Here is a 22,404-nt window from a genome sequence, read left to right on the forward strand (position 1 = left end):
GAGGCTGGCAGTTTGAGGAATGTCACTTTGTCAGATAGTCCAAGATACATTATTTTCATTTCGTAGACTTGAAAATATTCAGTGGAAACTGTGCTAGTGTATAACTGAGCTCGTATATACATGACTGAGAATATAAGTTTCAGGATGTTTTAGACTAAATTTAACATTGGTCCATTCCAGTTAAGATATAGTGCCACAGGGCAAGATGTTTAATCAAGCCTTAAAACGAAGTCAAATTTTATTTGAGAATAAGTAACTATAACAGTATATGCCCATCTTTAGAGGACAGACGTATGCTAGAATCTGAAAACACCCTTCTTATATTCACTACAGGCTTATCTGTTCCCCATAACTCATCATTTGTTGTCCAGGTGTGATTTGATCAATGGCAAGATATCCCCGCTTTGTTGTTAGAGGTAGTTTTCTGTGTTTCTGTTGCATCCACATTTCCTGGGAACCAAGCTCTGGGGGGAGTTTGGATCTAGGCAGCTCTGTTGTCTTATTGATGAGGTGTCCCCTGTCTGCTAGGTAAAGCGGTACCAGTGCACCTTTGAGGGCTGTCCCCGCACCTACAGCACAGCAGGTAACCTGCGCACCCACCAGAAGACTCACCGAGGAGAGTACACCTTTGTCTGTAATCAGGAGGGCTGTGGCAAGGCCTTCCTCACCTCCTACAGCCTCAGGATCCACGTGCGAGTGCACACGAAGGAGAAGCCATTTGAGTGCGACGTGCAGGGCTGTGAGAAGGCGTTCAACACGCTATACAGGTCAGCCTCTTCTCCCACTGTGCTGCCAGCCTCTGGCCCTGACTGTCACGGTGGTGAAGCTCTCTCTTCTTGCACGGTACAGATATTCACTTTTGGGGCTTTAAAGAGCGCAGCTATGCTTAAAATTCATTAGAGGAACTTGTTACTTAAAGATCGATATGTATTGGGTTGGTTGAAAATGATAGTACATGTATTTGGATTTGTATCTCCTGTAGTGACATTCTGGCCTGGGGATTTTAGTATTCGGCATAGCGTAATATCTCCCCTAGGTTCAGAATCTTGCTACTAAGGCTTCTGTCATTTTCTTTCCTACTTCACTTTAAAAATTAACTTCTTTCCACCCTGAGAATGGGGAGTGGTTCATTCATTAGCCGTTACTCTTTTCCAACATTTGTGTAAGGAGACTTATATTAGTCTTCAATACTGAGTATAAAATAACCAACAGAACAATAGCCAACAGTTAAAAGACACTTATTGTGCACTGGGCACTGTTCTGAGTGCTAATCCTCACAGCAGCTGATGAGTAAATGGAAGTGTAGAGAGGTTTTGTAACTGGCTCAGTGTCCCCCATCCAGTTGTAGGTGAGACCTGGATTTGAGTCCCAGGCAGTCGGGCTCCAGAGTCACGCTAATACCACTATGCTATATACTTCTCTTTGAGCAAGAAATTTTAGATACTGAAATATTATAAATGTAGAATTCTTATGCACTTGATCTTTTGTTATCTTGTAAAATCATTTTTAATTTTAACAAGGTTATAAATTCTCAGTGTTTACAGAGTAGATCATTCTGTAGTTTATTACAAAAGATGCACCTCCCCATCCCTCCCCTTTCACATGCAACTGATTTCTACTCTTTTAGCTTAATATTAATATTTTTATATGTACTTTTATGCCTTTAAGTATTAGGCTTATATTGTTTCTTCTTGATTTTTCCATTTTAGGATATTGACTTCCCAATATGGAAGGAAGTTAAGGATTTAGCTCTATTTTTTCCTCCCCTGTCTCCATCACACATGGCAGGCACTCTTCCCCAAAGCCCATTCTTTCAATGTAATTATTTCCAACATATATATATTTTTTGTTAAATTATTATTCACTATTTACTTAGCCATAAATAAAGTTACTTTTGTCTCATAAAAGATTTCATTTGCCCTAGGCTTATGCACTTGATCTTGAAGCCTATTAAGCTGATGTGGGGAAGCTTTGTAGTACATTATGACAAAGGGAATTTCTCTGGGGTATTTTATAGGCTGAAAGCACATCAGAGGCTTCACACAGGGAAAACATTTAACTGTGAATCTGAAGGCTGCAGCAAGTACTTCACCACACTCAGTGATCTGAGGAAGCACATTCGAACCCATACAGGAGAAAAGCCATTTCGGTACGTCTTACTGTTTTCTATTTGTCAGTGACCAGCTTTCAGCTGGATATCTTGTACTCTGAAATTTTTCAAAATGGAAAGAAAATTCCCTTCCCTAGTTCTTTGGCAGTATTAGTTCTCCCCAGGACAGCTATAACTAACTGTTGCAGATTGGAGGGAGGGTGATGGATTCCAGGAGTATCCCCACTCTGTGGATGATGGCTTTCTGCCTCATTGTCCCCTTTATCTTGAAGAAGCATTTGTTGAAACTCACTCATGTGGTAGGTATTTTTATCAGTGCTAGGGAAACACTAAGACACAGGCTCTCTTCTTGAGAAACCTAGTCTGGTGGAAAAGAACCACAAGTAACCAGGCAGTATCTGAGACTGAGATGGCCAAAGTGCTTTGAGCACAGGGGAAGGGATACCTACCTAAACATCAAGGTGGGAAGAGTAGGAGGACACCGGAGAGGAATTGAAGGGTAGGAATACTTAGGCTAGAGGTGCAAGTATTTCATTTTGTTACTTGTTCAGTTCCTTTGTAACATCTCGTGTGTATACACAAACATATAGGAGCATACTTCTATCTATACTGTTCAATTTATGCATATATATTTATGTATGTTTAATAGATACAAGTATAAATGTTTAAGGACTTATATGATCTACTTTATTCTATGTTCACAGCATGTAACACAGTTCCAGGCATTCAGCAGGGATTCAAAAACAACTTAGGGATGATTATGTGATGTTTTTAATAACATAATCAGTTTGTAAAGATTCTCTCTAAATATCATATTGATGTATTAGTGAAAATTGCTCAAAAACTGTGTCTTTGAATTCTGGCAGGAAAGATTGCTGTTATATTCATGGCATTAAATATGCTACCTTTTCCTTCTCAAATCACTCATCTCCTCATTAGGATATCAAGAAATTAAAAGGTCTTCAGGGACAGTCAACTCCTAAACACCAATTAAATGTAATTGTGTTTTAAAATTGCAGATGCATTTCTGAGCCATGCCCCGCTAAAAGCAAGAGTATTTAGATTATAGTTAGTTATTCTCTAGATGCTGTTATGCTTACGTTACTTTTTTCCCCTTTAGGGCTGTTGAGGGGATTCTGATTTCTATTCAGTCACATATATTTTTGTGATGATTAATACTGTTAATTTTTTTTTATATTAGATGGAACTTTAGACACAATGATTATATGTAATTAGAAAGTAAAATGCTTTGGAGAAGCTTTCTATTTAAAGAAATAAAATATTTTGGCTTACAAGAAAATACATTCATTCATCTAAATAGTAACTGAATGCCTGTAAGAACTGCAGCAAATGTAAAGAACTACATGGACCATGCCCTCAGAGAATTAATAATCTAGGAGAACAGATACCAAATGTATACAATGTCAATAAAACGAGATTGGAAATGACAGATGCCATTTAAAAAAAAAAAAGGCATGTAGATAAATGCCTTCGGAGTTTTGAGAAAGGAGAGATTACTTCTAGCTTTGGTTATTAAGAAAGTAAAAGTGGAAGTAGTAGACCTGGAGTAGACACTGAAGATTGTAGATTAGCTATTATAGCCAAGATGTTCTGACTGATTTTGTTCTAGTGTTATAGTTCAGGTTCCCGGTCTCAACCCACTGTAGATATTTCTAACACTGCACTGGCAGTAGATCTGCCAGTGGGCTCTCATTGTCATTAGAATTCTGTTAAGCAGTTCATCAAAAGGCTTTTATTGGCAGGTCTCTCAACGTGTACCTTACCTGTAGGACAAGAAATACTTACCCTATGCCATCAGCTCCCTCTGATCTCAGATTTGTCACCTTGCTTTTCCAGGGACCTGTCATCATTCCCATCTCTAATAACAGTTTTACCAATATGATCTTGGTGCTCTGAACATTTGAGTTTGTATTTACAAGAGATGTTGAAGATAGAGGTCTGTTAGCTAATGACTACTGTTTCTTTTTGCATAAACCACTTATTTAGATGTGATCATGATGGCTGTGGAAAAGCATTTGCAGCAAGCCACCACCTTAAAACTCACGTCCGTACTCATACTGGTGAGTTTAGGTTAATTTATATTTTTTATTTTAACTTTCATCGAGCCAATAAATACCTGTGTTTCTGTTGAGACCTGTAGAGCTTTGTGCAGGGAGTGAGCCTAAGTAGCTTAGCCTTCACCTATAATGTTTAACTTTCTTTCAGAGGTAAAAGGATCTAAAGGTTGGACTCAGGAATCCAACCTTAAGAAATTAAACAAATACTAAGATACTAAAAAAAGAACCTGGGAAAAATACTAATTTTCTCTTTAAAATTCCCAGAAGCAGGCCGTTCTCATGCTTTCCTCTACGTTAAGTTTTAGGAGTAAGATGATTAACATGTAACTTATCCAACTTACAACAACCGTTTCCTGAACCCTTGTAAGAATATTTACTTCTCTCTTTTAGGGAATAGTAGATGTTTTAATCTAGTGAAATGACTTTATGGTAAAATTAACACTACTTGTCATTCTTGCAGGTGAACGACCCTTTTTCTGCCCCAGTAACGGCTGTGAGAAAACATTCAGCACTCAATACAGTCTCAAAAGTCACATGAAAGGTCATGACAACAAAGGACACTTATACAATGCACTTCCAAATCACAATGGATCAGAGGTGTGCACTGTTTTGTCTCTGGTTTTGATCTGGGAACCCCAGTACAGCAATTATTTGTGTATCAAAATTCAAGGTCAAAACACTTTCTCTATGTATCTGTTAGTGAGAAGGAGGAAATCAGGGCCAAGATCTATGTCTTTGTCATGGGGTGGTAGAAGCCAGAAACTTTACCACACTCTCTGTGCTTCAGCCTGTGATTTAGCTCCAGCTCCGTTCCATTGGGTGTAGTGGAAGAGGTGTCTTGAGACCAGAGGTCTCAGAATGGCTTCCAGTGGGCCAGCCAGATGCTATAAAAGTGTGTTATTTCCCCATTCATGTCTATAAAATGGTATATCCGTACTTGAATTTGGAACACAAATTAGTGCTTTGCTTCACACATCCATTGGAGAGCCATGCAGAGTCTGGGTGGTCCCTTGTCCTTTTGAATTACCTGCAGACCAAAAGGTTTGAGAGCCACTGGTTTAAGGCACTGAACCACAGAACAAGCCTCTGCAAAGTTGACAGCAGTTTTGTCTGCTCTTCTTTGCCAGTATGTCTTTTAAACCTAGGAAGTGAATACTGTTATTATCTTCCTACTTAATAGACAAAGAAATTGAAACATACTGACTCCCTTTTGAATAATAAGGTTCTTTTTAAAAAATTAACTTCTTTTTCAGTTACACTTGGCATACAATATTATATTAGTTTCAGGTTTAGAACATGGTGATTAGACATTTATATATTTACAAAGTGATCACTCCAGTAAAGCTAGTACCCATCTTGAATAATGAGGTTCTTAAAGTATGTAATAATGATTTTGATTTGGGGAGAGACAGCATACTTTAATTCTGTGGTTTGCAGTTTTAAACAGCAAAGGAATCCTTTAAAAGGACTCTCCGCCTGTGTTTTATTAGTAATAACATTTACTGAATGTTTACTACATACCAAGTTCTGTGCTAAGTGCTTTTATATCTATTATTTCACAAAAGCTCTGTGAGGTCAGTACTGTTCTTATCCCCATATAACTGATAAAGAAACTTGAGGCAAGGGGAAATTAAATAACTTGCCTAAATATCCAAATCTTGTTAATTAGTCTAATGTAGGCAGGCAATCTGATTCCAGAGCCTGGTTCTTGACCTCTATGTTATAAGAGGCAAAATAACATAAGTTGTGAAGACTGCAGCCTCTGGAGCTCAGCTGCCTGAATTCAGAGCTAAGCTTAAGATTTGAGAGTCTTTGTCTGCTAAGCTGCATTTATTAAGTCATGATCAGTTTTCTCATTTTTGTAACAATCCAACGATAGTTTAGGTGCTGACCACCTACCTCTAAGCATTGGAGGAGCCCAGTGCACAGTGCTTAGATCTCATCTTCTCTGGATCACAGGTCACTCTCCAGTGGAGGGAATCCTCTAGTCTCAGGCTTTAAATACCATCTAGGTTGCCTTTGAGTCCTAAACTTACATCCAGCCTGGATCTCTTCCTGAGCTCTATGTACTCAACCTCCCACTTGACATCTCCACCCTGATATCATCTACTCTTCTCAAATGTGACGTATCCAAACCTGTTCCTCCTACACGTTTCCCCATTTTAGCAAATGGCACCTCTGTTTTTCTAGTGGTATAGGCCAAAAATCTTGGAGTTGTTCTTTATTCCTTTTTTTTTTTTGACCCTTCATACCCCATATCCACTAGCAAATTCCTACAGCTTTATCTTGAGAATATATCTAGAATCTGATCACCTCTGATTACTTCATTCAGGCCGCTATCTTCTTTTGCTTGGGAACCTGCTGAGTGGTCTTCTTGGCATCTTTCCCCGCTTCTCTCCACTTCCACTCTGCCCTGACACAGACTGTTTTACGTGTATCACTCAGAGTGATCCTTCTGAGTCTGTCCTCTGCTCATAACCCTCGAGTAGCTCCTTATATCACTTAGAGTAAAAGTCAAAACCTTTTAGAGGGCTGCAGTGCCCTACACTCTGGGTTGGTCACTTCTCTGACCTGATTTCCTTTTCTTCCTCTCACTTTATCCATACCGTCGTCCTTGTGGTTCCTTAAACAAAAGAAGCCCAGTTTGTATTTGCTGTACCCTCTGCTTGGAACACTTTCCCTAGATATGTGCATGGTTCTACCCTTTCCTTCAGTATCTGCTCAAATGCTGCTTCTGTAAGAAGCCTTCCCTAATCTAATAAAAGGGCAGCTCCTACCTGAACATTCCCTATTCCCCTTATCCTCCATAGCACTTACATCATCTTGTATACTACATATTTGTTTGTTTGTCCTTTCCTACCCCCCTCAAAACTCCCCCAACAAGAATGTAAGCTCTATGATGGCAGGGACTTTGTTTTGTTTATTATTGTATCCCTGGACCTGAAACAATGCCTAATACATAGTAGATGCTCAGTGAATATTTGCTGAATACATTCATGAATGGGAACATCTAATCCATGAGGTGGGCAGGGTTACCACATAAAGTGTGTGAATTGCAACTGGCATTCTAAAAATCAGGTTCAGTTTTAGCCTAGGTAGCTGTATTTGAATAGTACATCTTCGGTACTGCTCTGAGTAAGGATCCCTGAGATGCCCATATTGTAGACACAGTGATAAGCAGAAAGAAGATGGACTTTCAGTCAGAATCTCTGGGTTTGTGTTCTGCTAATTAGCTATGTGATTTTAGACAGTTCACTGTCAGTCTTCACATTAATTTTCTCACATTTAAAATGGGAATGTAAAATAATGCTTCAAAGTTTTATATGAATAGCAAACGAAGTCATCGGAAATCCTTTTGTAAATCGTAAGGCCAATTATACAAATATTAATTTCACATTATCACAGCTTTACCCTAGAGCCTGAGTTGTGAAATAATTCTTAAACTCTTTATTAACCATCTTTAAGAATATAAGAGATTCTTCAAAGAATATCGGGATTTTAAAAATTGAAATAATTCATATAGCCCTTGCTTTGGATGGTTTATACCTCTCCAGATAACATATCTAGACATTTGGGATATTAAAATCAAGTGTCTTATTACATGATATGCTACTATAAATCCTGAAGTTTTGTTACTCAATTAGAATTTTTTCTCTTACACAGGATGCAAATCACTCACTTGGTCTGAGTGACTTGAGCCTTCTGTCAACAGATTCTAAATTGCGAGAAAATTCCAATACAGTAAGTATACCTCTGATATGGGCGCTAGAAAAATAAGTGCAAGAACTGACCAGTCCCTTTGGTGGGAAAATTGAGGGAGACCAGTTTTTGAAGTCTTCTAGATTTAGTTATGTTCAATTACTGACTGTTTCATTTTTTTACATTAATTAATTTTTTTTTTTTTGAATGTTGGACCATCCTTCCATACATGGAATAAATCCCACTTAGTTGTGGTGTATAATTTTGTTTATACATTGTTTTTATAAATAATTTTTTTTATTTTTCAATAATGGTTGGCAAACTGTTTAGGGTTTTTTGTTTTTGTTTCTGTTTTTTCCTGATAAGAGGTCTCTGAGGAGAGATTGTTTTCTCTGATGTCTTTTGACCCTGAGGTCACTCACTTGATAACCTCCTGGCCCCAGAAAATTTTTTTCTTTATTCATTCAGCAAATATTTATTGAGTGCCTACTCTATCATGCAGTGTGTTGGTGCTGAGCTTGTAGTGGTAAAAACGTAGGTGTAGTCTGTCGTAGAGGAGCTTAAAATTAGTCCCCTGTAAGGAGGAGCCAGAATTCCAGTTTCCAGACTTTCTCAAGTCCTGATGATCTGACGTGAGTCAGTCTTTTCCTTTCTTTGAGCTCACCACATTGGGGTTTTGAAAGATACCTCTGCTATAGGCCCCTCTGTTAAAAGACAACGCCACTGTCTCTAGATCTGGTTGCTTCAGTTCGCTGTCTGGAATTTCTCTCCCATTCCCATGGCTCCACGTTGCACCTTGCAGACCACTGCATTAAGCCTGAGCTGTTGCTGCCGCATCGAGAGGATCTGTTTGCTTTACTGTGTCACTAGCACTGGTTGTTTAGAGTGCATTTTTTGTTGTTTTTCTCTGCTAAATAAATATAACTTAGGTTAGATTTTCTGAGTATATGCATAATAAAGAAGAAGGAATCAGTGTGACGGGAAGTATTTGAATAGAGACTAAATGACTCAAGAATGCTGTGAAAAAGTGTTTTTCAAAGTCAAGTCATCTACAACACTTGTGACAACATGGGTTCTTAGACCTCACCCCAAGCCTTACTGAGTCACTCTCCTCTGGGAGTGGCATCTGACACTGCATTTTTATGTGGGCACCCCAAGGCCTGGGTTATGGTAATGGCAGAGTTACTTTTATGAGACCAACTCTTCCATAGCAAACAACTATATATGCTGGGAAAAATATATAAAACAACTACTTAAAGGCACCAGAGAGCAACCCAAACAGGCAGAGGTAACACATGGAAGAAGAGACCACTTGGAAGATAGCAAAAGCATTTGGATGGATTTTCAGGTTTTATGGCTTATCCACTAAGGGAAAGCCCTGGTGGACACCAAACAAGATGGCCAAAACTCAGTAAATAGCCTTACTGGCTTGATAAACCAGAGGACAGAGGTCAGGGCTAGCAAAGCACCTGGAAATGGAGAGGGCATAGCCTGGAAAGGGAAGAGCCACAAAGAGGGAGCCCCAAGTTCTATATATAATCTCTTTCCAAATCTCTAGTTGACCTCTGAACTGTGGATGTATAGGGCAGATCCTAAGCAGCCCAACTAAGGCTAAAGAAGCGGACAAAGATTGCAGCTGTGGTCCACTGCAGGGAAGACAGAGTTTGGAGCTAGAGCACAGTCCAGTCAATGGAATGTTAAAGCGGACACTTCCAAGAAGTGTAACAGAACCCAGAGCCTCTCAATGTACTGAGTAGCCCAAAAGTAGTAAATATAAGAAGAAACAAGAAGACATTACCTCTGCTCAAGAGGAAAGGTAAACTGTGGAGCCCAGCCTCAAGATGAGCCAGATGTTAGTCTTAGCAGACAGAGATTTTTAAGTACCTCTTAGGTGCTCAAGGGCATAAAGGAATATGCTTGTAATGATTGAATATATGGGAAATCTCAGCAGAGAAATAGAAACTATAAAAATATCTACCAAATGGAAATTCTGGAACTGAAAATTTACTGAAATAAATTCACTGGATGAACTTAACAGCAGATTGGAAATTACAGAAGAATCAGTTAAATTGAAGATAGGTTGATAAAAACCAATCTGAAGAAGAAAGAAAAACATTATGCATTTCATATGATTTTTATGCATATTCACATTTCAGAGCTATCGCTCTAAAAAATTACTGGGTGGCCTAGATGCCCTCTGAGCTGTACAGCCTATGATTTCTGGCTATAATCTCTTTAATCTCAGGGATCGTGTTAAACGGTTTAGGAGTCCGCTCCCTGGCTAGGGCTATGGCATATCACTGAGTAGCTTTCTGGAGCCCTGCAGTCCCCAGGTGAGGAATCCTGGTACTAAGGAACATTAAGTACTTTTTTAAAAAAGGAAACTCCTTTTCTGCCATAATTTATATCAGCAAGAAAGAGGCTGCTCTATCTCTTGGGGATAAATTACATATTGTGCCTTTGTCATCCAGCATTTATCCCAGAATTGGAAATAGTCTCATTTTTAGTCTTTCAAACTAAGGCTACAATTCCTTGAAATAATAAGATTGATTTTGCTGTGTTTTGACTTGCTTTTTAAAAAAATTATGAATTATTAAAAATCAAATGATAAATTTTTATGTGTTCATCATTTTCTGGGTTTCTAGGCAGATGCATATGTATGTGTCCGAGAAGCGAATTCTGATTTGCTCAGATCTTTTGTTAAAGGAGGGTCAAAACCAGTAGAGAATGACCTGCTGGGTGGCCTCTTAACTATTGAGTTTCAGGATCTATCCTGGTCCCAAACAGCTCCCAGTGTTCTTTCATCTCTTTGCTCCAGGCCCAGAGGCCTAGCCTGTTCTTGTGTCCTTTACATGTGGGAGCTGCTCCCAGGATTTTTGCCCTGAAACCTGGCAGTGGCTGAGTCACAGTCTCTTCAGCACTTTCCTTTTTACTTTCTTTTTCTTTGTTAATATAGAAAAGCTTTACTGATATTAATATACGTACAGAAAAGTATACCTGTTATAAATGTATGACTTAATGAACCATCAGAGTTCATCACATCTGTGTAACCAGCACCCAAATCAAGAAATGGAACATTTCCAGCACTATCTTGACTTCTAACAACCTATGATGAATTTTGCCTATTTTTGTGTTTTATATAATTGGAGTCATGCGGTATATATTCATTTGTGCTGGCTTCTTTCTTGCAACATTGTGTTTAAGAAATTCATCCATATTGTTGCATATAGTCATAGATCATTCTCATCGAACAGTTTCACATTAAATGAATATACCACAATTCGTTCTTTCTACTGCCCTTAGATATTTGGATAGTTTCTAGTTTGGGGTCAGTGTGAATAGCGCTACTGTCAACAGTCTTGTACATAATAATCCTTTGGAGTCACTTAGGCTCATTCCTCTTTAACAGTGTTATTGCTAGTGATTTGTAAACAGGTAGAACAAAAATAACTATGAGGAAGTTGCGAAGTTTATAGCTTAGCAGTAGTTGTTAGCCCGCTATTTTTTGAACTGAGTTGTACCTCTTTATTGGGTTATAAAATAGTAATTTATAATCAGCATTTTAAGAACATCAGCAGAATAGAAAGTATCAGAAGACACTGCACATAGTAAGGATAAACTCTGTTTCAGACTTTTGTTTCAGTTATACATATTTGAATATGTGTGTAATGTGCAGTATAATGTAAAACGTATTTCTTACTTTGTGTCATGATGAACAGTTTGAGGGGCACTGTCTTGCCTGTGATTCTTAACTCTCCCTGTGGACTGGAAACTGGAAGCCTCATATAGATTTCTGCCTTCAGCTTCTATCATACTGGTGATCAGATTCACTCAACTTACCCTCTCATTCTTCCAGATGCTGGAATCATGCTAGAATAATTGGCCTCTCTTGACTTCAATAGGCAGCTTCCTCTCTGAGGACCTCTAGATTGGTGGGCAGTTCTGCTCCCTACATCTCTGCCCAGGCCGAGTGACCCTTCTCCCTCCCAGAAGCAGAGCTGATGCCCAATGACCTTAAAGCACAAGTTGGCACTAGGGCCAAATCCAGCCTGAAGATAGGTTTTGTTTGGCTTATACAGTGCTTTTAAATTGTTTTCAGTTTAATTGCTTTTAATTACAAATTAGTAGATTTCACAAAAAAAAAAAATCCAAATTTGGGACCATTCTTGAGCTCTGATAATCCCTGGCCTGCATAGCACACAGCAGCATTCACCGAAGCTCTTCAGATGACTGGGCACACACGCTCCAGTTTGCCACAGTCTCCCAGTCCCTGTCTCACCTTGCTTCACTTATTACTATTGCTTGTGTAGACTCTTGGAGGTTGCCTTTGTCACTCTTGTCCTACAAAGTGCATGGGTGGAGGTGGACTGGAGGTGGATTACAGATAAAAAAGTTGCTGTGTTTTTCCTCCCCTTAACTAAAGGGAAGTCTGGAGGTGGTTGTTTTATTTGGTGCCTATCAAGAGTGAGATCTTCAGGGCATTATGTGTTTGTTTTCCATATTTTATCTTTATAAAAGACTCTGACCTTTTTTAATTGTAAGTTACAGGGAATCAATGTAATGACAAACAGTAGTGGGTATAAGGCAGGCACTATTGTCTATCATTATAAATTTCTTTAGATGGTTTGATTCACTACCATGTGTACATACTGAAATATTATAGATATTATGTAATGACCTTGAAAGATATTAAAATGTATTGCAGTAAAAGATATTATTCAATCCCATTTTTATGTAGGATTTGGCCTTTTAGAGCAAGGGTTGGCACATTTTTTTGTGTGTGAAGGGCCAGATAATAAATATTTTTGACTCTATAGACCATATGGTCTCTGTGACAACTCCTCAACTCTGCCATTATAGCCGAAAGCAACATGGACAATAAGTAACGAACATACCTATGTTCCAGTAAAACTTTATTTACAAATACAAGCATTCGACTTGCAAATCAGCTTGTCAAACCCTGTTTTAGAGTATTTGAGGATGCAAAACTTGAGTGTCTGAGGTTTAGGGGCATATATGTCACCTGAAAAAGGAAAAGTTAGAAACAAGAAGCATATTAAAAGATTATTGTACTTCTACTGTTCTGTGTTCTCTCATGGTGAAGAATTTCATCCAGTGGGGACTCTTACATCCTTGTTTTTGTCCATCATCAAACACAGGGCCAGGATTTCAGCACACTTTCACCAGCAAGCATCTTTAAATCAATGTTCCAGAATTCAGATGATACGGCAATTCAGGAAGATCCTCAACAGACAGGTTTGTTATACACACTTTCCTCCAGCACTGGGAGGGAAAATTCACACTGTTAACATACCGAATGACAGGCACGGTGAAATATTATTTCCATTCCTTGAATGAAGTGGCTCTCAGTGAGGGGTTAGACAAGAATGGGCCTTTTAGTTAAACTCCATCTTTTCCTTTACTTCCATCAGCGAGGGTCTTCTTTCCTTAGACTCTCAAAGAAAAAGGTCTCCTTTTCCAAAAGTTCTGGATGGCTTTAAAAAATGAGAAGAGCTGTGAGCTCTTCTTCTGATGTGATACCCCGTTCATGAGTGGGCAGGACCCACAGACTTAGCATCAGATACATAGATCAGACTGTATTTGAATGAAAATCTTTCTCTGAAACTTCACAATAGTCAGTGTGTTCACTGGTTATGCAAAAAAAGTATGTCTAGTCCCATTCTAGAAAAGTCTTAGGACACATTTTTTTTTTTATGCTAAGACCTATACTAGGTCTTCACATGTAGAAAGTGAGATTGATTTTGAAGCCTGGTACTTTGACCAGAGGTATTGTTCAGTGAACAGCAGAGAGCCAGCCTGCTGGCAGTGAAGGAATTGGCTCTGACAGACTTCGGCTGTCTTCGGTTTAGCCCATAGTGACCGTGTTTTTGTGGCTCGTATAAGGCTTGGGATATGTATATATATTTCTATTTCTTTTTCTTGCCAGCTGCCTTGATTGAAAGTTTTAATGGTGATGCAGAGTCAGTCATTGATGTTCCGCCATCCACAGGAAATTCAGCATCTTTATCTCTTCCACTTGTACTGCAGCCCGGCATCTCCGAGCCACCCCAGCCTCTACTACCAGCCTCAGCACCGTCTGCTCCTCCGCCTGCTCCCTCCCTAGGAACTGGTTCCCAGCAAGCTGCATATGGCAACCCCCCTGCTCTCTTACAACCTCCAGAAGTGCCTGTTCCCCACAGCACACAGTTTGCTGCTAATCATCAAGAGTTTCTTCCGCACCCCCAGGCACCGCAGCCCATCGTACCAGGACTCTCTGTTGTTGCTGGGGCTTCTGCATCAGCAGCGGCAGTGGCATCAGCCGTGGCAGCGCCACCCCAACCACAAAGTACTACTGAGCCCCTGCCAGCCATGGTCCAGACTCTGCCCCTGGGTGCCAACTCTGTCCTAACTAATAATCCCACTATAACCATCACCCCAACTCCCAACACGGCCATCCTGCAGTCCAGCCTAGTCATGGGAGAACAGAACTTACAGTGGATATTGAATGGTGCCACCAGTTCACCGCAAAACCAAGAACAAATTGTAAGTATTATGTATAAGCAGATCCCTTGGGGTGAAGTGTATTTACATAGGCGACATGTTCAGAGGCATTTACTTCAAAAAGGAAAATGGCTGTCATATCTGTCCTGAAACACGTTATTCTGCCTTTTAGTCATTTCCCCCAGAATCCAGTGGTATAGGTCCAGGTCGATACCTGCAATAGGTTGGCAGAGAAACAACCCTCAAGTTTCCCCAGCAGTGGGCGCTTGAACAAATATTCCATCTGCAATCTAATCCCATCATCTAGGACAGAAGAACAGTCAGCAAACTCCAGAGGCCCAAACATTTCAGGAAAGCGGGTTCTGTCTCCAAGGCAGAATCACATTGCTGCAAGGGACTGTCAGATGGAACTAGACAGCAGTGGCCAATTCAGGGAAATAACATGTTCCCAGAGCTCATGTACAGCCATTTTCTACAAAAGCGTTTGGTCTCGATGACTAAGGAAATGACTTGGTCATTCAATTAAATATATTCTGAGAGCCTGTTTTTCACCAGATACCTTGCACAATACTCTAGGGGATACTGAAAAGTGAAAATCATGTTCTTTTTCATAAAAGACATTCTACATTCTAGTTAAAGAAGCTAAAATGCTTTAAAGAAAGTTAACGTTACCAGTAGTAGGTAAAGTGCCAAGTAATAATAAAAATGGTAATAGAAAAAAATAACAGCAGATTTATCGAGTTCTTACAATGTGTAAGGGCTTACTGTGCTAACCAAGCACTTTTTTATGTTGAGGATCTAACGTGTAAGTCATTTTCTTTGTGTACGTTATTTTTAAATTACATTCTTTTTAAAATTTTATCGAACAGATAGTACAGAGAATTCCCATACACCCCATTTCCCCCACCAAGTTTCCCGTTATTAACATCTTGCATCAGCATGGTACACTTGTTATAATTGATTAATCAATATTAATACATTATTGTTAACTAAACTCCATAGTTATTTATACATTCAGGTTTGCTCTTTGTATGGTATGGTTCTGAGTTTTAACAAATACATTTCCTCTATCTGCCATTACAATATCCAGAATAGTTTCATTACTCTAAAAATCTCCTGTCACTTTTTCCTTCCTTCTTCCTCCCCTAGCAACCACTGATCTTTTTACTGCCTCTATGTGTTTGTATCTCTAGATGTCACCCACTGTGCTAAGCACTTTTTAATGCATTACTCATTTAATCACAGCAATCCTAGTTATGTATGATTTTACCAGTGGAGAGCGGAGGCCCAGAGAAATTAAGTGACTAGCCCTAGACCACAAAGCTCATAAGTGGCAAAGCTGGGTTTGGAGCATAGACCAATCCCAGAGCCTGTGATCTGGACTACTACATCTTGCTGCTCGATGAGGGGTTCAGAGACTAAGGGCTTGTTGCGCAGCCATACAGTCAGGTGAGCCTTGAGCTATGAAGAGGAATTAGATGGATGTAACAAGTAGGAGAGGGTCTGGGTGGATGTATGATACTCTCAAACAAGCTGGAATGGTAGTTTGGGGCTAAATAGTGAGAGCACTCAAAATTCCATAAATGGAGTGCCAACTGCCTCTAGAGGCAACCTAATTTCATTTTCAGATGGCCAGAATCACTGGAAAGGTCTTTTCAGTGTTATGACTCAGTCTGTCTCCGTGTAGTTTTTATTGTTTTTTTTCTGGAACAGGTGTCATTTCCATACAGTTCATTTTCATGTATTTAAATCTGTGTCTCATTTTTCAAATTCTATTTTATAGTGTCATCTCCTAACTTAGCCAGAAGCTTTCACATTCCTCCTAGACTCATCTTAGAGGAACTTTTTTTTCCTTAAAGGGATAAAAGACAAAGCCCTTTTGAGATAAGACTTGAAGAAAGTAGAAACCGCAGCAGATTTAATAGGAAGTGTACTAAAGGGTGATTCGTGGGAACAACTTTATAGTCCTACTTAATAATAACATAAGTAGCTGATATTTGCTGAATGCTCACCATGTGCCAAGGGCTCTACATGCATCAATCATCTCATTTCATCCTCTCAGGTCCTTTGGGAGGTTCTTTGGTTATCATCCTCATTTTTACAGAGGAAGAGACAGACTCAGAGAAGTTAGATCACTTGCCTGACCTCAACAACTAATAAGTGGCAGAGTTTGGACTTAAGTCCAGGTGTGGCAGAGTCCAGGGCCCACTTTGAGCAAGGAACCTGCACAGCTTAAGATACACTGTATCTTACGTGATACACTGTATCACTGGGGTTGTTCTGCCTGTGAGAGGAAATCTTAGCCTGTCCTTAGCATGCAGCTTAATCTTTGAGGGAAAAATCTTTGAGAGGGGTAGCGGAGAGTGGAAAGCTTAGAGGATTGCTTGAGAAAAGCCACCTTGGAGGAGGCTTTGGGCACACAGAGCCATGGATTAGGCAGCTGGGAGACAGCCAAGTAGTGGGGGACAAAGCTGGCTGCATTGTCTGAACTGAATGTCAAACAGTGGGGTGACCTCATGTCAGAGCACAAACAAAACATCACTCAGTGCGAAAATCTCTCAACACTGAGGGTTTTCTGTCCTCTTGAATGACCATTACTATTGGGGAGGCTTCAGGTCCTTGGAGGTCTGCCATATTTGAGTGGCCATAAATGTGAATTTCTTTTTTTTCAGCAGCAAGCATCTAAAGTTGAGAAGGTGTTTTTTACCACTGCAGTACCAGTAGCCAGTAGCACAGGTATGTAATTCTGTGTTAACCTCAAAAGAAAGTCAACTCTGGGCCCCTTGAGGCACAGTTGCTTTGCCCCTATTTTTAAACTTTTAAAATCAAATTTGTCACATTGTATTTGTCACATTTATTTATTAGAGTACTTCATATTTTTACAGTTATGGAAGTTAGTGCACATACAACATACATATTATGTTTAACATTCTTTAACTGGTAACGGTTCCTTTTCTTTCAGATGTAGCTTTTAAATGTAGCCAGAAAAAAGTTTGAATCACAGTTAATGCTAAAGAGGGCAGTCATTAATTCACTGGACTCTTTCCTAATTACAGTAATGAAGAAAATAGCATCTGGGTCAGAGACTATATAGAATAAAAGCCCTTCCCCCCGCAACTCTATTTTATAGATTAAGAAACTGGGGCCCTGAAAAATTAAATGACTCTCCCAAAGTCAGAAGTCAGTTTATGGCAGAGGCAAAGCACTAGTTCTCAGGTCTCCTGACTCCCACTCTGTTCTCCTGCTTCTTGGTCTCTAGCTCTCCAGACACACAAAGTTTGACTGAATTCATAGTGTATGTGTGCACACAAGGCTGGTTGTGTAAAAGGACACCTACTGTGTGTCAGAGACTGGGGTTACAAAGACAAGTGAGATGGCCTAAAGGAGCTCAGACCCTCTCGGGCAGGCGGAACTGAATAAGTCTTGTACTGTGTGGAGAGAGGGGCTGGAGGAATACAGTAGCTCTGTTGCACAGTACCAGGCAGCTACCCTCTGCCCAGCCCTGGGTATAAGCTTGTTGGAAACCTGCCTGAGGCATCAGGAAAGGAGGAGAGTGAGCTGAGTCTTCAGAGATAAGAGTAAGTTCACCAAAAGAACAGCCGAGTATGAGAAGTTTAGGCGGAAGCACCCATAGGCTCAGAGGTAAGAAGAACATGTTGGGCAAAGGGAGGTATCCACTGTGGCTGGCATGGAGAATGCAGGATACAGTGGGGAGGATGGCTGGAGACGAGGCTGGAAATTTAGGATGAATCTACATGGTATGTGTGGTTTTCTAAGGGAGAGGAACTTTGTCTTGGAGAATGGCATCCACTTTCTCCATCATTCCTGCCTCCATGGCACTCAGCTCTCACCTAGTCTAGATCCCTCAGTGCCCTGCAGCCACTTGAAGAGTGGTCTCTCTCGCCTCTCTCACAGGGAGCTCTGTACAGCAGATCGGCCTCAGTGTTCCTGTGATCATCATCAAGCAAGAGGAGGCATGTCAGTGTCAGTGTGCATGCCGGGACTCTGCCAAGGAGCGGGCGGCTGGCAGGAAAAAGGGCTGTTCTTCCCCACCCCCTCCAGAGCCGAAGCCCCAGCCTCCTGATGGGCCCAGCCTGAAGGTACCACCGCAGACTTTTCCCTCACCCTCTGTCCCCTTGTCATCATCATCTGCCATACCCTCTTCCTGTGAGCAGAGCAGAGAAGCAGAGACTCCTTCAGACCCTCAGACAGAAACGTTAAGTGCCATGGATGTTTCAGAGTTTCTATCCCTCCAGAGCCTGGACACACCGTCCAATCTGATTCCCATTGAAGCACTACTGCAGGGGGAGGAGGAGCTGGGCCTAACCAGCTGCTTCTCCAAGTGAAAGGCCTGAATGTGTTCACCTTCAGAAAGAGAGGGTGAGCAGGAAGCATAAGGTGTGATGTCTACCATCATGGATGGGGTCAGCAATTTGAAGGATGAAGAAATCTACTGTTTGAAATCCTCACCTTTCAGATGTATTTTCTTTATTCATATCCCAGGAGCATCCATTCTAAGGAACTGATCTTCGGGAAAAAAAAAAAAACAACAAAAAACAAAAAAAAGCTAAGTTATAAATGAACTGTTTGGCTGCACTGTATGTCACTTTTGCTTATTGTCATGTGAACTTGGAAATTAAGGTTACTTGTATGCATAAAAATTCTAAACGAAAGGGTGTGGTTTCCATCAGTCTGATGCTGCCCATCACTTGCACTGGGGCCTTTGTGGTTTGGGCAGTAGAGTTCAGTGTGTTGAGTGTTGCTCCTCCCGGTGTGTCTTTTGAGTCTGAGGCTGAAACTTGCTCAGAAGGCCAGACTCTCACTCCATCGGAGAGGGAAGTGGCAAAGACAGGTCAGACAGCTATGAGCCAGACAGGAATTGGGTGAGATGATTTTGTTGTTTGCGCTTGATATTGGTAGAGCTCAGAGTGACTGTGGCAGGTGTCATTGTGCAGCCAGCTGCAGCACAATTGGGCAGCTAAAAGCCTGGCCCAGGGCTGTGGGGATAATCTGGTTCTGCAGGGGCCCTGGGTGAAGCCCTGTTGACTCCTATCTATCAGTGACACGTGAGCAGAGCAGGCTCTAGCAACATGATCAGTCTTTGCTTTTCCTGGTTTTTTGTTTTTTTTTTTGTTTTTTGGTCTCAGTTGGTTGCCAGGGTTTGCAGATCACAGTGAATTTTTCTTGGGGAACATCCCTGTTTTGTCCTAGAGTGGACATGTGGCTACATGGCCAGTTGCTGGTTAGTGTTCTGCCTTTATTGGTATTTTCTTCCTCAGAGCAGAAGAGCTGCATTTTGCTTATCAGTAGAAAGTGTGGTTTTAAAGGAGATCTTTTAAGGTGGTGTATAATTAGCAGGCCAGGTGTCCTGGTTCCAGATTCTAGCCGGGCTTTTGGTTGCCCCCTCCCATCTCCGCCTCTCACCCCTCTGGATTTTGCATACAGCCTAGTACGGTGCAAAGAAGGATGTGACTTGTTCAGCTTAGTCATATGATTTCTAAACAAGCAAACAAACAAAAAACACGAAACGATGATCTTCTACTCAGGGTAAAACGATACAAAAAAAATTCCCCTTCCACCAAAAAGCCTGAAATGTTGCAATAAGTTATCTCATTTGGAATGTTGCATTAAGTTGTGTTATAGGAAAGAAGAATTGTTTTTGATTTGTGTATAGAATTATATCCATCTGTCTGCCTTTGGCTCTAAGTCATTGCCTCTAAACATAAAACATCAAATACAATCCACACTAAAATGGAAAGTTTCTCTCAACTGGCTATATTATTGTAGTCATGAATGCTCACTAAGCTCATTGAGCTTAGAAATTAGGTATGGCCCAGGGTCCAGACTAGGCCTCTGCCTCCCAAGAGCCCTTCACTGCCTTGAGCGAGGACCAGGGTTCCACAACACAGGGCTGCTCTTTGGACTCGATGATGTCAGGCAGAAAGCAGCCATAATTTTGCCTTCCTTTTTCACTTTATAATGTAGAGAGATCTGCATTTGTCACTCTTCTGTTCTTCGAGCCATTACTCAGGGCCGGCCGAGACAGTATCCAAAACAGATCATTTTGGGAGCCAGAGTCCCTGCCTTTAACAAGTTGATCAGGGACTTGGACAAGAGGGCACTGGTGGTTAATGTTGTTACTGCCATCAGGAGAAGTGGGCTTAGCAGCTTCTGGTTTCTCATTCTAGGAGATTAGGCAGGAGAATCAATTTCTTTTTGGCCTTCTGCACTCCTCAGAAGGCTGGTGGGTTCTGGTGGGTTCTGGTGGGTTCTGGTGACTATTGACCTCAGCAGAAGTTGATAAGGCAGGAGGAATCTTCTGTTACCACAGTGGGTCGGTCTTTCTGGAAAACCAACTGCTGAGCATGGGTTGTTCTTAGCTGTCTCTGGACCTTGCACCCATGGGGAGCTTTGAGGGAGGACCCTTGCTGTTTTCTCTACAACTTCTGAGAGAGAACAGCACAGTGGGATCCTAAAGGTAGTTCATACTTGAGAGCAGGAATGACCTTTCACATACCTAGGGTCACCTGGGATTTGGCCCCCTGGGAGCTGAGGTAGGAAACAGGAGCCTAGGGAAAGCCAGTGGAAGCCTCCAGGTTTAAAAATTGCTTCTTTTTGGTTAGCCAGGGCTGTAATCATGTTGGGCCGTCCCAAGTCAGTGGCTTTTCCACTCTCCAAAGATTGGGGGCGATGCAGAAGCATCTTAAAACAGTGTTTGAGCTGCCAATTTTTTCTAGTTGAAGTATCTGCCTTTTTAGGGTGACTCGAGATTACAAGGGGGACTATCAGACCCAATCATCTTTTGAAAAATCAGGAGTGTGCTTAAAATGCTAGTGAGTGGTTGTGAAGAGTAGGTTTATTCCACAGGGTAGGCAGCGTTTCCTTCCTCCTCCAGCACTCTCCCTCCCATCCCCTTAATAAGCCTGGTCTTTAATGCTGAGGACCTCAGAAGGAGGGGACCACTGACTAAAGTGGAGCCAGAAAGCGCCTTCATGGAGAGTGTGGCTTCCCAAACCTGGAAACGAACCTAGGGCACTGTTAGGGAAGAAAGTCTGCAGACTTACAGGTGAAATCAAACCTTTTTTATTCCCGTGGTAACCGTAACCATTTCACCCTACAGATTTATACTTCTGGCTCCCTCTAGCATTTTTAGTTATGCCACCCCTTTACAGGGTGCTAGTCAGCAGCAGGAGCTGGAGTTCACGGGCTTAGGAGGTGGTAGGAAACTGGCTGGCACCGCCAAACTGCCTTAGTGAATTTGGCCCTTCCCAGGCACGTGGGCGGAGCACTGAGAGAAGTGGCCCTGCCTTTCCTGGCAGGGTCTGGCCAACCTCATGGGGGCATTACTAGTTTGGTGAGAGGAGTTGGTGTCATTTATTGAATTCTCCCCCCATCCCTTTTAGAAGGAGATCATGGTACAAAGCCTAGGAGAGGCCTTAAGGTTTGAAGACCTGGGTAGAAGCAAGGGACTTCTCTTTACCACCTCTGGGAGAGTCAGTCGACTGGAGAGTGTTACCTTCAGGGTCAAGGCAGTGGATTGATGGGAATAATGGAGGGTGGGTGGATTTTCCTGAGAGACTTTGTATAATGCTGAATGTGTCCAGAGGGACGAGTTTGCAGAACCTCATATTGGTATATTAAAGAAATAATAAAAAAGCACTTTAGGTTATTTTATCTTTAACCCAATTGCTGCAATTTCTTTTGTGTGTGTGTATGTGTGTGTATATATGTGTCTGTGTGTGGACACACACACAGACACACGTATATATACTTTCCACAAAGTTTTATTTTTTGCTCAGAATAAAAAGTTAAATTGAGGTGTGAAAAGAAAAGCACTTACCTTGGTGCAATATGTGTAGCTTGACGGTCGTTGTCCCATGTGGCCCTGGCCTGGCCGTGTTTTTCTGCTCCATCAGCCCTGTACCAGGAGGCTGTCTATAGGGAAACACTATTATGCATTCTCAGCAACTGCTCAATCTATGCAAGCCTTCCCTGTGTGCCCAAGGGTGCCCCCTC

General features: G+C 41.2%; 1 protein-coding gene across 4 annotated transcripts in view; it reads left to right on the plus strand.

The window, feature by feature from the left end:
* The window catches only part of MTF1 (metal regulatory transcription factor 1), a 35,735-nt gene extending 15,167 nt beyond the window's left edge, over positions 1 to 20,568 (plus strand). For 2 of the 4 annotated variants that reach the window (XM_039851000.1, XM_039851003.1), the window contains 9 exons: positions 529 to 767; positions 2,018 to 2,149; positions 4,118 to 4,191; positions 4,649 to 4,785; positions 7,852 to 7,929; positions 13,041 to 13,143; positions 13,835 to 14,430; positions 17,061 to 17,124; positions 18,304 to 20,568. In XM_039851000.1, the coding sequence (XP_039706934.1) occupies positions 529 to 767; positions 2,018 to 2,149; positions 4,118 to 4,191; positions 4,649 to 4,785; positions 7,852 to 7,929; positions 13,041 to 13,143; positions 13,835 to 14,430; positions 17,061 to 17,124; positions 18,304 to 18,734 (1,854 nt within the window). In that variant the 3' untranslated portion in view covers positions 18,735 to 20,568. The remainder of the gene's footprint in view (positions 1 to 528; positions 768 to 2,017; positions 2,150 to 4,117; positions 4,192 to 4,648; positions 4,786 to 7,851; positions 7,930 to 13,040; positions 13,144 to 13,834; positions 14,431 to 17,060; positions 17,125 to 18,303) is intronic. The other 2 variants (XM_039851001.1, XM_039851002.1) reach the window with 2 other exon arrangements.
* Positions 20,569 to 22,404: the final 1,836 nt, after the last annotated feature.

Source organism: Pteropus medius, unplaced genomic scaffold (assembly GCF_902729225.1).
Source record: "Pteropus medius unplaced genomic scaffold, Ma_sr-lr_union100, whole genome shotgun sequence".
Classification (NCBI taxonomy): domain Eukaryota; kingdom Metazoa; phylum Chordata; class Mammalia; order Chiroptera; family Pteropodidae; genus Pteropus; species Pteropus medius.